Genomic DNA, 14,745 nt, shown 5'->3' with positions numbered 1-14,745 from the left:
CCCTTCCTCCCCCTTCTTCTCCAAGGCTGCAATTATGTGTGGATGGAACTATCCCTCTACACACACACACACACACACACACACACACACACACACACACACACAAACATACATATATACATACATGCACAAAGATATAGATACATATACTTAGATATCTACAATCATATTCATATATAGACATACATTCATATACATCTATGTAACCCATACTATACTTATTTGTCTTCTGTTTTACTTGATAATTTCTTTAAAGATGCTTTCCAGGTCCTCCTTTTGATTATGACTTTCATTTCAGATAGTCCAGTGATTCTGACATTGTCTTTCCTGGATCTGTTTTCCAGGTCACTTTTCAATGAGGTATTTTACATTTTGTCATTCTTTTGAATTTGTTTGATTGATTCTCGATGTCTCATAGAGTCATTAGCTTCCACTTGCCCAATTCTAACTTTTAAGGAGTTGTTTTCCTTACTTTGCTTTTGTACTTCCTTCTCCATTTGGCCAATTATAATTTTTAAGGAGTTATTTTCTTCAGTGGATTTTTGTATCTCTTTTTCATTTGGCCAGTTCTACTTTTTAAAGTAGTTGGCTGTTTTGTTTTTTTTTTCCTCAAGCTTTTGATTCTTTTGTTCATAATTCTATTGCATTGCTCTCATTTCTTTTCCCAATTTTTCTTCTCTCTCTCATATGATTTTTAAGCTCCTTTTTGAGTTTTTCCATGATTTCTTTCTTGGGCTTGAGACCACTTCCTGTTTTTGTTTGGGGTTTTGCTGATACATGTTTTGACATTGTTGTTGTCTTCTGAGTTTGTCTTGATTTTCCCTGTCATCATAATAACTTTCTATGGTCAGATTCTTTTTTTCTTGTTTGTTTGTTTTTTTCTCATCTTTTTTGGCCTTTTTACTTTCTTTTAAATTTGAGCCCTGCTTCCAGGGTGGAAGGGGCACTATCTCAGGTTTCTCAAGTAGCTTACCTGGTGCTGAGCTGGGGGTCCTAGTGCTGGTGTCTGGCATGTGCTGAGGCTGGTGTGGTGTTTCTGTGTTTCCTTAGGGCTACACTGAAGCACATGGGGATCTGGCCACTGGTGGCTGCCTGTTTGCCCAGGGCTCTGCTGAAGCAAGTGGCAGTTTTAAGAGCTGGCATCTGCTGTTCTCCTGGCTATGCTGAGGCATGTGAGGCAGGGGTGGGGGTGGGGGTGGCCCTGGTGTTGGCGTTTGCCTGCTTTATTGCACTGGGGCTCAGGATCTCCAACTGGTTTGTTGATGTGGGGCCTGCTGCTGGCTTGCTGGAATGATTCCTGTCCTGGACTGCGTTCCCCTTTTACCTTAACAACACAGACCTCTCTTGCTGATCTTCCAAGTTTCTTGGGCTCAAAAATTGTTTCACTCCATCTTTTTGCTGGTTCTGCTGTTCTAGGATTTGTTTTATGGTTGTTTGGAGGTGACTATGAGAGAGTTTGTCAGGAGATCTGGGTTCTAATCTTAGTTGTGTGACCTTAGGTAAGTTACACTCTCTGTTGGAAGTCACTCATTTATCAAATAGGAAAATGTCTTACCTAACACAGTTGTCAGTATCTGATGGATAATATTTCATTGATGTGGATACTTCCTCCAGCAAAGTAGATTGCAATCTCTTCACCAAGCCCCTCTTTAACTCACTCATTGTGGGCTAGAGGTGACTCCACTGTCCCAGTATAGCAGTGGAATTGCTTTATTGACAGATCCAGAAACAGCCTGCGTTATCTCTTGTCCCAAGAACATCCTAGCTAACCATAGAGAAGCTTATCACCAGTAGGGTGGCTATCAGGTGATGAAATTTTTTGATGTATAGAGTGAAGGTCTTAAAATGACTAGATGGAATAGTCTTTTTGATGTAAAATGCATTTCTGATATTAATAGGTTACTGGAGGAGTCTTGAATTTGATTATGAGATGAAACTTCTAAATCATATAACTCAGCTTGTGGATTCTGAATCTTGGCCTTTTAATAGAGTTCCTTTAACTACCTGTCTTCAGGAACTTGGACCATTGGAACCAGAGTGAGTATTTTAAATGCTTGTTGTCCACAAGATTTCTTTCTAAGTGGAAACATAAAATAAAAGCTATTTTTTATTTTTCTAGCCTGGTAAGTATTAGCAACCAGTCAAGCTATAAAATAATTCAAATTTTGGGAAACTGAATTTTATGTATAATTGAAAGGAATTTTGAATCTTGCAATTTCTTAAGGAACCAGGAATTTTGCTATATGTACCAATTATTTCCTTTATAGTAGCTAGAATAGTATAAAGAAGGGTTATATAATATTTCTTTTAGCCTTGAAAATTTGCATGTGCTCAAAAACTATTATTCAGAATTCAAAATTATTTGTTATTACAAAACCCAAATTCATATCTTAGTTTCTGGTTGGGGGTTGATAAAGATTCTTAAAATAATACATAAGTAGATTGTGATGATACATTTTCAAATTACATTTCTGATTTTTTTCAGGCAAATGATAGAACACTGTCTTGAATGTTATGGAAAGAAATATATGGATGAAGGTAAGACTTGGTAAGAAAGATTACCTTAATTGTACCTTCAGGTAAAGAAAATAACCTTGATATTTGATAAGATTTTGCAGATTATGTACAGTATCACTGCAGGGAAGGAAAGTGAGACAAGGAGTTAAATTTGATTTGAGAAAGAACTCTGAATATAAAGAAAACATAACAAGTTTGAATAAGGTCTGAAGTGAGCTGTTTTTCTTTCTTAGGCGAAGTTTATTTTGAATTAAATACCAATAAAATATGCAGAGCAACGGCACAGATGCTATTACAGAATGCAGTGAGATTTAATCTCTCTGAATTTCAGGAAGTGTGGCAACAAAGTGTTCCTGAAGGAATGACAACTAGAATGGATCAGCTGAAGGTAATGTCACAAACTGATGACTTTTGTAATTTGATTTTGTAATTTTGCAATTTGGTTTTCATAACTTTGTATATATTTAATTATTTGATTTGATTTTAAGAATTTTGAATTTAACAAATACCAACTGTCATGAACATTTCCACATGCAAAGTGGAACAGAAAAAAAGAGGCTGTTGCATGAAACTATGAATCCCTCTTATGTACAGCTTGCTTTTCCTTTTAATTATATAATAAATTAAACATGTGATTTTCAAAGCTGCCCTGCTTGTCTGTGTTTCCTTCTGGCTTTCCTTCTGTTCTCTTCTGTGCATTTAAAAATGTTTCACTGACCCTTTTTCCCCTCCCTCCTTCCCTTCTTTCCTTCCTCCTTCTCTCCCTCCCCCCCTTTTGTATTTATAGCACCTCTCTCATCTTTTTTCCCTTCTCCCAGTGGAAAAAAATAGAAAAACAAAACCTAAGAAGCAAATATGCATAATCAAGTAAAATAAATTCCAACATTAGCTATATTCAAAATATTTCTTTAAACCATAATTGCAGAGGACTCATAATAAAACATAGGATCTACATCCAGATAGAGAGCTGATGGGCCCAGAATGAAGACTGAAACATATTTTCTTCTTTTTCTTTCTTTTTTTTTGGACAAGACATAGACATTTGTTTTGCACAAACATACATATTTGTGATGGGTTTTGTTTTTCTTGCCTTCTCAGTGAGTGGGGGAAGAGAAGTGGCAGGGGGAAGAGGTGAGGAGGAAGAAGGGGAGAGAGAATTTGGAACTGAAAATAAAATTGAATTTAAAAAAAGAAAAAATGAAGTAAAATCTGTATGTGTGTGTGTGTGCACACATATCTCATTCTGCACCTTAAGTTCATCAACTCTTTGTAAGGAGGTGAATACCATGTTATCATGAGTCCTCTGGAATTTCATATAATTAAAAGAGATTTGGATTCTTAGAGTTTCTTAAGGAACCTGGAGTTTGGCTAGTCATTGCATTGATCATAGTTACTAAGACTTTCAAAACAGTTTTTCTTTATAATGTAATTTTATAAGGTGTTCTCCTGGTTTTGTTTTCATCCTGAATTAGTTCATACAAGTCTTCCTAGTTTCTCTGAAACCGTTCCTTTCATAATTTCTTATGATGAAAGATTTTAATAATTTGAGAGGTTTTTGTCATTAAATGAAACACAATTATATGACTGCAGATTTTGCTTTCTATTTTTAAAACTGCATATAAGAGCCTTTATAAAAAAAAACAACTTATAGGTGATGTAGACAAGGTGTAAAATGGTGGTCGCAGGTAAAACAAGATAATATGTAATTGGTTGAATATTTGGGTATTCACATATCTGCTGTTTGTAACTTGGAACAAGAGGAAGGGAGAAAGGAACAAGCAATACCAAGCTGTCTGCTAAGGTTTTATGAATATTATTTCATGGTTTCATTGGAAGAGTGCTAATTTTGAAGTCAGAGGACCTGGGCAGAAATTGTTGTGACCTTGGGCAGGTCACCTCTCTAGGCTCCATTATCCCTCATCTGTTAAATGAGGAGTTAGACTAGATTACCTTTAAAGTCCCTTCTACTTTTAAATCTGATTGATGAGTGACAGTGGTTGTAATTTTAACTTTTTTTGGGTCACATGCTCCAATTCCTTGAGTTCTCTTGATTGTAACATAAACTTGTAGAATCTCAGAATTGGAAGGGATCTCAGAGGTTACATCTAGTTCAAGTCATACCTGAACAAGGATCCCTTTTATAAAATACTAGACAAGTTGATCTAGTCTCTGCTTGAATACCTTTAGTAAGGGGAACTCACTACATAAGACAGCTTTCATTCTTAGGAATTTTGAGATAGCCCCAATTCTTAGCAAATTTTTCCTGACATCTTGGCTAAGATTGCCTAAACCTTACCTTTTATCCCTAGTTTTTTTTTTCATGTTACTCTGTCAACAAGCAAAATTAGTTTAATGCTTCATCACTTGGAGACAGCTACTATATATATCCCCCTTATGTCTTCTCTTCTTCAAGGTAAACATCCTTTGTTCTTTTATTTGAGCCTGATCAGGCAGGTCCATCCTGATCACCTTCCTCAAATGGGGCATCCAGAACTGAACACAATTCTGAGATGTGATTTGAGCAGGACAGTGAACTGCTGGACTACCTCTAGTCATGGACATTGTGCCTCTCTTAATACAGCTGAATTGGGTTTTTGCACTTTATGCCCTCCATGATTTCCAGATCCTGGATTTCCTTAGCATGTGTATACCTCTTAAAAGACCATGCTATTTGACCCTCCAATCCTTCTTTTACTTATCCTATTCCTTTAAAATTAGGTATATCTTTTCAGAGCCATAGTTTAATTATTACATTAAGTCTCAGTGATTCCTGTGACATGACATCAAATAAGTCACTTGGAACTAGGAACTCTCTTTTTCTTTCACTTCATAATAATACCTTTTATGTTTGTGTATGATCAACTGAGGCCATGGGTTTTTTATTGACTTTTTTTTTTTTTGGTTTAGGCAGTTCGGGGTTAAGTGACTTGCCCAGGGTCTGAGGCCACATTTGAACTCAGGTCCTCCTGACTCCAGGGCTGGTGCTCTATCCACTGCGCCACCTAGCTGCCCCTTTCATTTACTTTTTAATGGATGCTATCTCATGATTTTCTGGGTAGTTCTGCTGATGTGAGACTGCCTAAGTATACTTCCTCCTTCTTCCTTTTTCAGTTTAAACCTTTTGATTAAATTTGCCAGACTCTAGGCGAATACATTTTTAATAATCCTCGTTAAGTGTGCTTCATTCATGGCCAAGAGCCTGTCATTTCTGTATTCTGAGTTGTAGTCCATAAACAAAAGGCATTAATGGAATGAACACTGGATTTGTAGTAAGAGGACCTGGATTCAAACCCCGGTTTGCTACTAACTACCTATGTGACCTTGGGCAAATTATTTACCAAGCTGTCTCTGGGTCTTGGTTTTCTGAGCTAGATTCAGTGACATTTAGGGTTCCCCTTTCAGCTGTAAATTAATAAGAAATTAAAATCCTATTTTCAGATTCCATGTTATTAATTAAATCTGCCTTTCACTTCCAGCTGTCTTACATTCCATTGACAGCAGTGAAGAAAGTATCATCTGTGCCCCTAAGGTCTTCAGTTTCTTGCCCTAGAAATTATAATCCTTAGCATTCAGTACCTTCTAGATTTCCTTCTAGTAGTGTCATTACTATATGAGTCATTGTAAGTGGGTGGTAATTGTCAGGTGTAACAGGTCTTGGGCTCTGTCATGTCCTAGATACGTACTCTACGAAGACAGCAGAATTCTCTCTCGTCAAGTAGTCATCAACCACTATTACTGATGCCTCTTCTTCTGACCTTCAGTAATCATAGAATTAGAGCTGGAAGAGACCTTAGAGGCCATCTAATACAACCCCTTTTATTTTTACAGATAAGGAAACTGAGGCTGAGAAAGGTTAAGTGACTTGTCCACAGTAACACAATTAATGTGTGACATTATCTGAGACAGGATTTGAATTCTGGTCTTCCTGATACACTTTGCTATCTAGTTGTCTCACCTCCCCACAGCACTTATGGATCCACTTCATCAGTTCTTGCCAGAGAAATAACTGCCTGTCTTCCTGAAGGAAGAGCCTCATCTCTCTTGTTTAGCTCCCAATGTTCAGTGATCTTTCTTCTTACTTATATCTTCTGTGTCACATCTTTGACCTTCCAACCTCTTGACACTGATCAGGATTCCTCCTGCCTCTTTGTATCCTTTTTCTTAGTTGCTTTTATACTGAAGCCTTTCTTCCAGTTTATAAAAGGATGCTTTGGTCTTATAACCTAAAGAGTAGAGAGGTTGTCCTCAGCATAATCGTTTGTCTTGCAGCCCCAGCCAAGTAGCTTATTTGTGCTTCGGGTCTAGGCTGGTCTTCCTCCTAAAAGAGAAGGGCTTAAGGATGGCCTCTGCAGGCCACAGCCACTGAATTATCCTTGATGATAACAATAATAATTTCTAGTTATATGGCAGCTTTCAGGTTTAAGGCAAAGCCTTTTACATCCCTTAATTCTTCTGATCCTCATTACAACCTTAATGAGGTAGTTGCTATTCTTCCTACTTGTTAAGAACCTTTGTTCCTGCCATTAGCTGCCCTGTGTAAGTGCTCTGGCTAACAACTGGTGTGGCCCTTTAATTTTCATTTTCCTTATCATTAGCATCTTTTCACCTCATTAGGGCTTTGACTGACACACCCAACTCATCCTTCTCTAGGCTGAACCCTAGACTTTAGCTTGTCCCAGCTCTTCATCCTGAAACCATGCCATGCCCAATTTTCTAATATTAAGAGGCCTCACTTCAGCCCTGGAATTCACACAGTGGAAGCAAACTCTCTGATCCTTTGGCCTCTTCCTCTGATTGGATGGCTCCTCCCAGAACCTCCATTTGAGGAGGGTGCCTAGGCTTCTCTCTTTCTTCTCAAGTCAGCTCTCTGGTCTTCTCTTACCATGCTCTTCTTGTCAACAGGCAATCAGAACTTCACAAAACTTATATGAAAATTAGGTTTATTACAAGAGAAATGTACATGCATGTGGAATCCAAAGAGTTCACAATTCATACAGAAGTTTACATATTTATGGCAGCAGGACAAAGGAAGGAGGAGATACTAGAATCTCCACCTAAAAGGGCATGGGTGGGAGGGGAAAGATGCAGTAAAGGTAGGAAAAGGACAAAACCCCTCCCAAAGGGGAGGGGCAAGGTGATGGCAAAAGCAGGATTTTCCCTTGTGAACTGCTAGACAGTGAGAATATGATGGTCTCCTTATAGTCCCAGCTTCACAAGCTTAGTGCAGACTGTCTGGAGCCTGTCTTGACTCCCAAGGACACATAGGGAGTACAGTGTGGGATGCAAACAACAAATTATGTCAACTGGAGGAGGTTAGTGTGGGGGCGCTTCATCTTGACACATTCAGGGCCTCTTGAATACTCTGGGTCCAGTGTTTCTGGAAGATATGGCAACTCAAAAAGACAAGTTCAGGGAACCTCTTAACAGCCCTTAGCACTCTTCATTCTTCCTTTTCAGCTTCCTTTTCAGTGTTGTCTTTCCTCATAGAATGTATACCCCTTGAGGGCAGGAACTGTTTTCTACTTGTATTTTTATTCCCAATGCTTAGCACTGTAAATACTGCTTTATAAATGCTAGTTGACTGAACCAATTACATCCTCTAGTCTTATCAGATTCTTTCACCAGTTGCTACCTAAGTTCTCCCAGATTTCCTCTCCATATTCAGATTATTCCTTCTCCTTCAGCTGTAATCTTTTAGCTTCTTTTCCTACCTAACCTTTTCCCATCAAATCTGGGAGTGGAATGAGTAGATTCAGATAATTTTTTTTCAAAAGCTACATTAACTTTCAAGCCATCAAGATAGTATTCACCATACTCACTTATGTACAATACATCTATATCCCATGTATCCATAGGCAGTTATCAGGCTTTCGGGGATGTTGAGCCACTCTTGATTTCAGTTCAGGGCTGTTTTCTTCCATCTACTCCTTCTTAATACTACTTATACTCCTTTTGCCACAATGGACTTCACTGAGATGAAACTACCTGTGCTGTCCATTCAATTCATAGGATTTGGCTGAAGCAATTGATGGGACTGGACACCACTTGCACTAGTTAAAAAAGTTTTCTGAGAAAAGAATCTGTGTCAGCAGCTTTTGAGCCATTCTGATTTTTTAGAGATGGTCAGTAGTGCTTCTGATTAAGAAAAGAGCTCTTTAGAAAAGTATTGGCTTTCCACCTTCTCCATCTTTACTCAGCTCCAAGGGCTGCCTTATCTTTGGCCAGACTGAGAAGTAACTAGTCTGACTGTTGAACCCTAAATTTAACTGAAACATGTTACTGTCTCTTTAGAAGAAACGAGTAGGTTATTAGGGTAGTTTTGAGCAAGAGCTCAGAGATCAGGAAAATAACATGGAGTAGGAATTTCAGAGTTGGTATGATACCTCCTAAAATTTAGAGAGAACATTTATTAAAAAAAAAAGTGCCGTAATCTAGGAGTAAGACTGAGTCTGTGAAGTTCTGGAGTGGGTTAACAACAAACATATGGATGAGCACAAGTTACATTATTTCCTAAGCTTGTTTAATACTGTTTCTTTTACTCGAAGGCCAGTTCATATAGTAGTAGGCTTGTAGGCTTCAAGAGTTACCCTGGGCATTGAGGAGTCAAGTGATTTGCTCAGGGTGACAGAGTCAGTACGTGTCAGGGAATTTGAACCCTGGTGGTCCTGACTCTTAGGTGGATTGTGTGTCCCTTAGGCCAAGCTGCCTGTTATACACACAACTGATATATATGCAAAACTAAGTGCAGTAATCAGAACTTCTAGAGAGAATAGGTAATAAGAATAAGAGAAAGTGAACTTTTCCATATTATGACTTTTGAGGTAAAAAATTTGACATTTTTGCATTTGTCTCCATTGTTGTACAAATACAGTCTATCTCTGAGTTCCTTTGTAATCAGTAGGTAAAGAAGGAAATGACCATACAAAATACATATAAAGAGTATGTGCAGTTGAAGCTAATCCCATTAGGAGAACTTTTTCTGTATTCTTCTAGTTACCCATCAAGAGAGTAAGGCACATATTCGTTGCTAGTGACAGGTTGTAGGAGGAAGATGAAGCAAAAGTTGCCATTTATTACTGGTGCTGTTTTAAGGCTCCAAGGAATTTTCTGATAATTTAGTAGCAAATAACATCCTAAGTAATTAAGTTAAAATGAAATATAAAACCACTTATGTTTCAGATTAAAGCAAATCTTTCATTTCTTCTCCCTTATCATCTATAGGGTTTAGCACTCATGGATAAATATACTCGGCCTGAGACTATATTTTTGCTAAAGGTAGATGATTTACCTGAAGAAAATCAAGAAAGATTCAATAGCTTATTCACTCTAAGGGAGAAGTGGACAGAAGAAGATATTGCTCCATATATTCAGTAAGTAATTTATTAAAACTGTGTTTTGAGATTTATATATATATTTTTTAAAGTAATACCAATACAGTAGCTAATGGGTTGTCATGACCAGTGGTTTCTTCAACTGAAGCATATTAGGTATACTCATACTGAATTACTTAATCTCTGCTTTCATACCTTTTAAAATTTATTTTTGTCATTTCCTGTACTTGGGATATGGCCTTCCCCCTGCCAGGATTCTTTTTCTCCACCTGTTGAAATCTCACTTGCCCTTCAGAGCTCAACTCAAATACCAGTCATTTCATGAACTCTACTCTGATTCTCTTACAAGATAGAAGGGATTTATCTCTCTGAACTTTTTATAGTGTTCTATACCTTTTTTTATACACTTATCTCATTCTACTTGAGATTAGTTATGTGCATGCCTTATCTCTTTTTCTGGATTATACACTACTTGGGGGCATGTACTCTATTTTTATCACCATTTGATTAAGGACATCTTTCAGTGTCTGGTACATAGTAGGCAAACTTTAAATATTTGCTGGATATTGAATCACTATCTTACAGCCTAATATAAATTTGGGGGAAGTTTGTGATTAGTGGTACATTTCTCACTAGGTTATTGGATTGTCGTCAACGTAGATTTTGCTAGGGGAACAGTATCGTATTCTCTAAGATCTGGAATCTGGAGGAAGAACTGTTTAGTTTGTCCTATCAACAGTTAATAATGAAAATTTTATAGTCAGCTACTTGTAAAGTATCATGCTAATTTTTTTTCTTTCCTCAGAGATCTATGTGGAGAGAAGCAAACAATTGGTGCACTGCTCACCAAGTATGCTCGTTCATCAATGCAGAATGGTGTGAAATTTTATAATTCTAGAAGACCTGTCTCTTAAAAGTCAAGCATCAATATACTTTAGCTGTTGGCTGTAATTTTTGTATTTGATGTGTTGATATTTTGTTAATTTTCCTCTCCTGGAGATGTTGTTTAGGCATTCTGCTTACCGTCTAATTTTAGGGCCCTGTACCCTATTTTCTTTTCAGACTATTGAGACACTTGTGTAACATGTATCCTACACTTTATGTATTATTAGCAATACTGCATACTATTTTATATATGCAATAACAAAAAGAGACATTTTCCATAGTTAGCAGCTGCAGTACCCTTTGTCCACTAGAAAAGTTCTATAGTATATGCTACATTTGGATCAGTAAGATTTGAGGCTTTTTGTACCTTGAAATGTGAGACAAGATGGAGAGATAATGGAGTCCAACCCATTTATTTCCCAGATGAGGAAACTGAGGCTCACAGCAAATTGCTCAAGGTCACAAAGTTAGTAATAGAGCCAGGAGTACAACCCAAGGTTCTTTGGTCTGCTTACTTTGCTTTGCATAAATCCATGTGTTTCCATGCTTCTCTGTATTTATTTTTTACATGGCAAGAAGTTTTTAAGAACTTATTATGTGAAAGGTACTCTGCTGAACCGAGGAAAGAAGACCATACTTGCCCTTAAGGAGCTTATATTCTAACAGAGGAAGACAACACATAAAAGGAAGTTGAAAAGGGAGGTGGAAAGGTACTGATTCAAGAACATGGTGGCAAAGTCCATGTAGTGAAGGATGACTGGGTTGGGTCCTTTTTCAGAATGAAGGTTCTGAGAAGAACTCACCAACAGTAGGGGGCCACATGAGCAAAGGAAGAAGGCAAAGTCTCCAGAGTATAGTAATATTCCATTACATTCATATACTACAGTGTGTTTAGCTATTCCCTGGCCTGTGGGCATCTTTGTTTCCAGTTCTTTGCCATCACAAAAAGTACTGTCATAAATATTTAGGTGTATATGCAGCCTTTTTTCCTCACAATAACCTGCTTGGGGTATATACTTAAGACTGGAATCTATGAGGCAAAAGATATGGATGTTTTAGTCACTTTACTTGCAAAATTCCAAACTGCTTTCTATTATGGCAGTACTAATTCACAGTCCACCAACAATGCATCAGTGTTCTTGTCTTTCTACAACCCCTAAGCTTTCTATTCCCAATCTAAGTAGTGAACTTCCTCTCATCACACTCTCTCCCATCACAAAAATATTAAATATTAATAGCACACTTGGGCTCAGGCAGTGGTTAAATAAGTTTGGTCACCCTCAAGTTCTGCATATTGGAGTTCATGGTGTTCTTTCCAACCCATTCTCTATTACATATAAAAAAGGGCAGCATTTTTCCATTGCACAGCTATTTTGAGAATGTATTATACTCTAATTGGAAGCAGTATATGATTCTTTGTATGCCAACTGATGTATCATCAGTGAGATCTATGTCAGTCACTTTTCTTTTGGATTGTATGGATGTAGTCACATTTGAGAGGCAGTGTGATGTATTAGATTGAATGGTAGGTTAGGGGTCAGAAAACCAAGGTTTGAGTTTGATCTTCAGCCTAGTCACTTCATTTCTTTTGGCCTCGATTTCCTCATCTTTAAAATGAAGAAGATGATTTAGAGAGGTTCTTAACCTGGGGTCCATGAACTTGTTTTTAAAATATCTGGCTATAGCTGTACCTGATCTTAAATTGTATTATAAAGCAGCAATCATCAAAACTACATGGTAGTGGCTAAGAAACAGAGTGGTGGATCAGTGGAATAGATTAAGTATGTAAGACACAAGTAAATGACTACTAATCTACTAATTGATAAATCCAAAGACTCCAGCTTCTGGGATAAGAAATCATTATTTACCAAAACCTGCTGGGAAAAATGGAAAAATATAAGGCAGAAACTGGGGATGCACCAACATCTTACACCCTATACCAAGGTAAAGTCAAAATGGATACATGATTTAGATATAAAGACTGATACTATAAGCAAACTAGAAGAGCAAGGAATAGTTTACGTTTCAGATCTATGGAGAAGGGAAGAATTTATGACCATACAAGAGATAAAGAACATTATGAAATGCAAAATGAACAGTTTTGATTACATTAAATTGAAAAGCTTTTGCACAAATAAAGCTAATGCATCCAAGATTAGGAGGGAAGCAGAAAACTGAGAAAGAATTTTTACAACCAGTGTCTCTGATAAAGGCCTCATTTCTAAAATATATAGAGAACTAAGTCAAATTTATAAGAATACAAGTCATTCCCCAATTGATAAATGGTCAAAGGATATGAACAGGTTGTTCTCAGAGGAAGAAACTAAAGCTATCTATAGTCATATGAAAAAATGTTCTAAATCACTATTGATTAGAGAAATGCAAATCAAAACAACTCTCAGGTACCACATCACACCTGATTGGCTAACATGACAAAAGAGGACAATGATAAATGTTGGAGAAGATGTGGGAAAATTGGAACACTAATACATCATTGGTGGAGTTATGAACTATCCAACCATTTTGGAGAGCAGTTTGGGGCTATGCCCAAAGGGCTATCATACCCTTTGGCCCAGCAATAGCACTTCTAGGTCAGCAGCCCAAAGAGATCATAAAAATGGGAAAAGGACCCACATGTATAAAAATATTTATAGCAGCTCTTTTTGCAGTGGCAAAGATCTGGAGATTGAGGGGATGCCCATCAATTGGGGAATGACTGAACAAGTTGTAATATATGAATGTAATGGAATACTATTGTGCTATAAGAAATGATGAGCAGGCAGAATTAAAACTTGGAAAGAATGAACTGGTGTAGAATGAACTGAGCAGAACTAGGAGAACATTGTACGATGATTGACTTTGATAGATTCAGCTCTTCTCAGCAATGCAAGGATCTAAGACAACTCCAAAAGATTCATGATGGAAACTGTTATCCACACCCAGAGAAAGAACTATGGAGTCTGAGTGCTGATGGAAGCATGCTATTTGCTCTCCTTTTCCTTTGTTGTTTTGTTTCATTGCTTCATTCTTGTGGTTCCTCCCATTAGTTCTAATTGTCATCCCATCATGACCAATGGGAAAATATGCTTAACATGAATGTATAGAGCCTATACCAGATGGTACTGTCTCGAGGTGGGAGGGGGGGAAGAAGTGGGAGAGGGAGAAATTTTGGAACTCAAAAATCTTATGGAAGTGAATGTTGAAAACTCAAAATAAATTTTAAAAAATGAAAAAAAAACTGGCTATTTCAATGCAACTGGTTTCTTTTGTAATTCTTTGCATTTTATGTATTTAAGAACATTATTTGGGGAAGGGAAACATGCTTCACTAGGCTGCCAAAGGAGTCCATGACACAAAGATTTTTTTGTTTGTTTTACTTTTTGCTAGGCAATTGGGGTTAACTGACTTGCCCAGGGTCACACAGCTAGTATGCCTTGTGTGTCTGAGACTGGATTTGAACTCAGGTCCTCCTGACCTCAAAGCCAGAGTGCTTTCTACTGCGCCACCTAGCTGTCCTCACAAAGAAACTGATCTTCAGTTCCGAATATATGATCTTTTAAAGTTGATCTCTAGCTGAGGTCCATGGCCTAGTTAAGTTTTAAAAGAAACCAAAACCACATAAAGCTAATAATAATATTAACAGCTAGCATGTATATATGTACATTATGTATGTGTGAGAGTGTGTGTGTATACATGTATATATACAATATGTATATTACATATGTATATTTTTTACTATATATCTCTCTTAACACTTAGTGAGTTTTTTTAATTGAATAAATGAATGAATGCTGGGGGTGGGGAGGTATCAACTTCAAGGCTGCCTGACAATGGATTAACATTTTACCAAGAGCCAACTATGTGCCCTACAGGCACTGTGCTAAGTACTGGAATAATAGCTAACATTTACATAGCTCTTATGTGTTAGGAACTGTGCACAGTGCTTTATAATTATTGTCATTTGATCCTCACAACAACCTTGGGAGGTAGGAGTTACTGTTATTCCATTTTA

At 37.3% G+C, this 14,745-nt stretch overlaps 1 protein-coding gene across 1 annotated transcript in view; it reads left to right on the top strand.

The window, feature by feature from the left end:
* DSCC1 (DNA replication and sister chromatid cohesion 1) overlaps positions 1-13,809 on the top strand; it is a 33,141-nt gene extending 19,332 nt beyond the window's left edge. The window contains exons 5-9 of the mRNA XM_020980066.2: positions 1,899-2,037; positions 2,486-2,538; positions 2,751-2,905; positions 9,739-9,887; positions 10,654-13,809. Coding sequence (XP_020835725.1) covers positions 1,899-2,037; positions 2,486-2,538; positions 2,751-2,905; positions 9,739-9,887; positions 10,654-10,762 — 605 coding nt within the window. The 3' untranslated portion in view covers positions 10,763-13,809. The remainder of the gene's footprint in view (positions 1-1,898; positions 2,038-2,485; positions 2,539-2,750; positions 2,906-9,738; positions 9,888-10,653) is intronic.
* The last annotated feature ends 936 nt before the right edge of the window (positions 13,810-14,745 follow it).

Source organism: Phascolarctos cinereus, unplaced genomic scaffold (genome assembly GCF_003287225.1).
Source record: "Phascolarctos cinereus isolate Bilbo 61053 unplaced genomic scaffold, phaCin_HiC Scaffold_4;HRSCAF=312, whole genome shotgun sequence".
Taxonomy (NCBI): Eukaryota; Metazoa; Chordata; class Mammalia; order Diprotodontia; family Phascolarctidae; genus Phascolarctos; species Phascolarctos cinereus.
The sequence above is the reverse complement of the archived record's forward strand: the minus strand, read 5'-3'. Positions and strand labels throughout refer to the sequence as shown.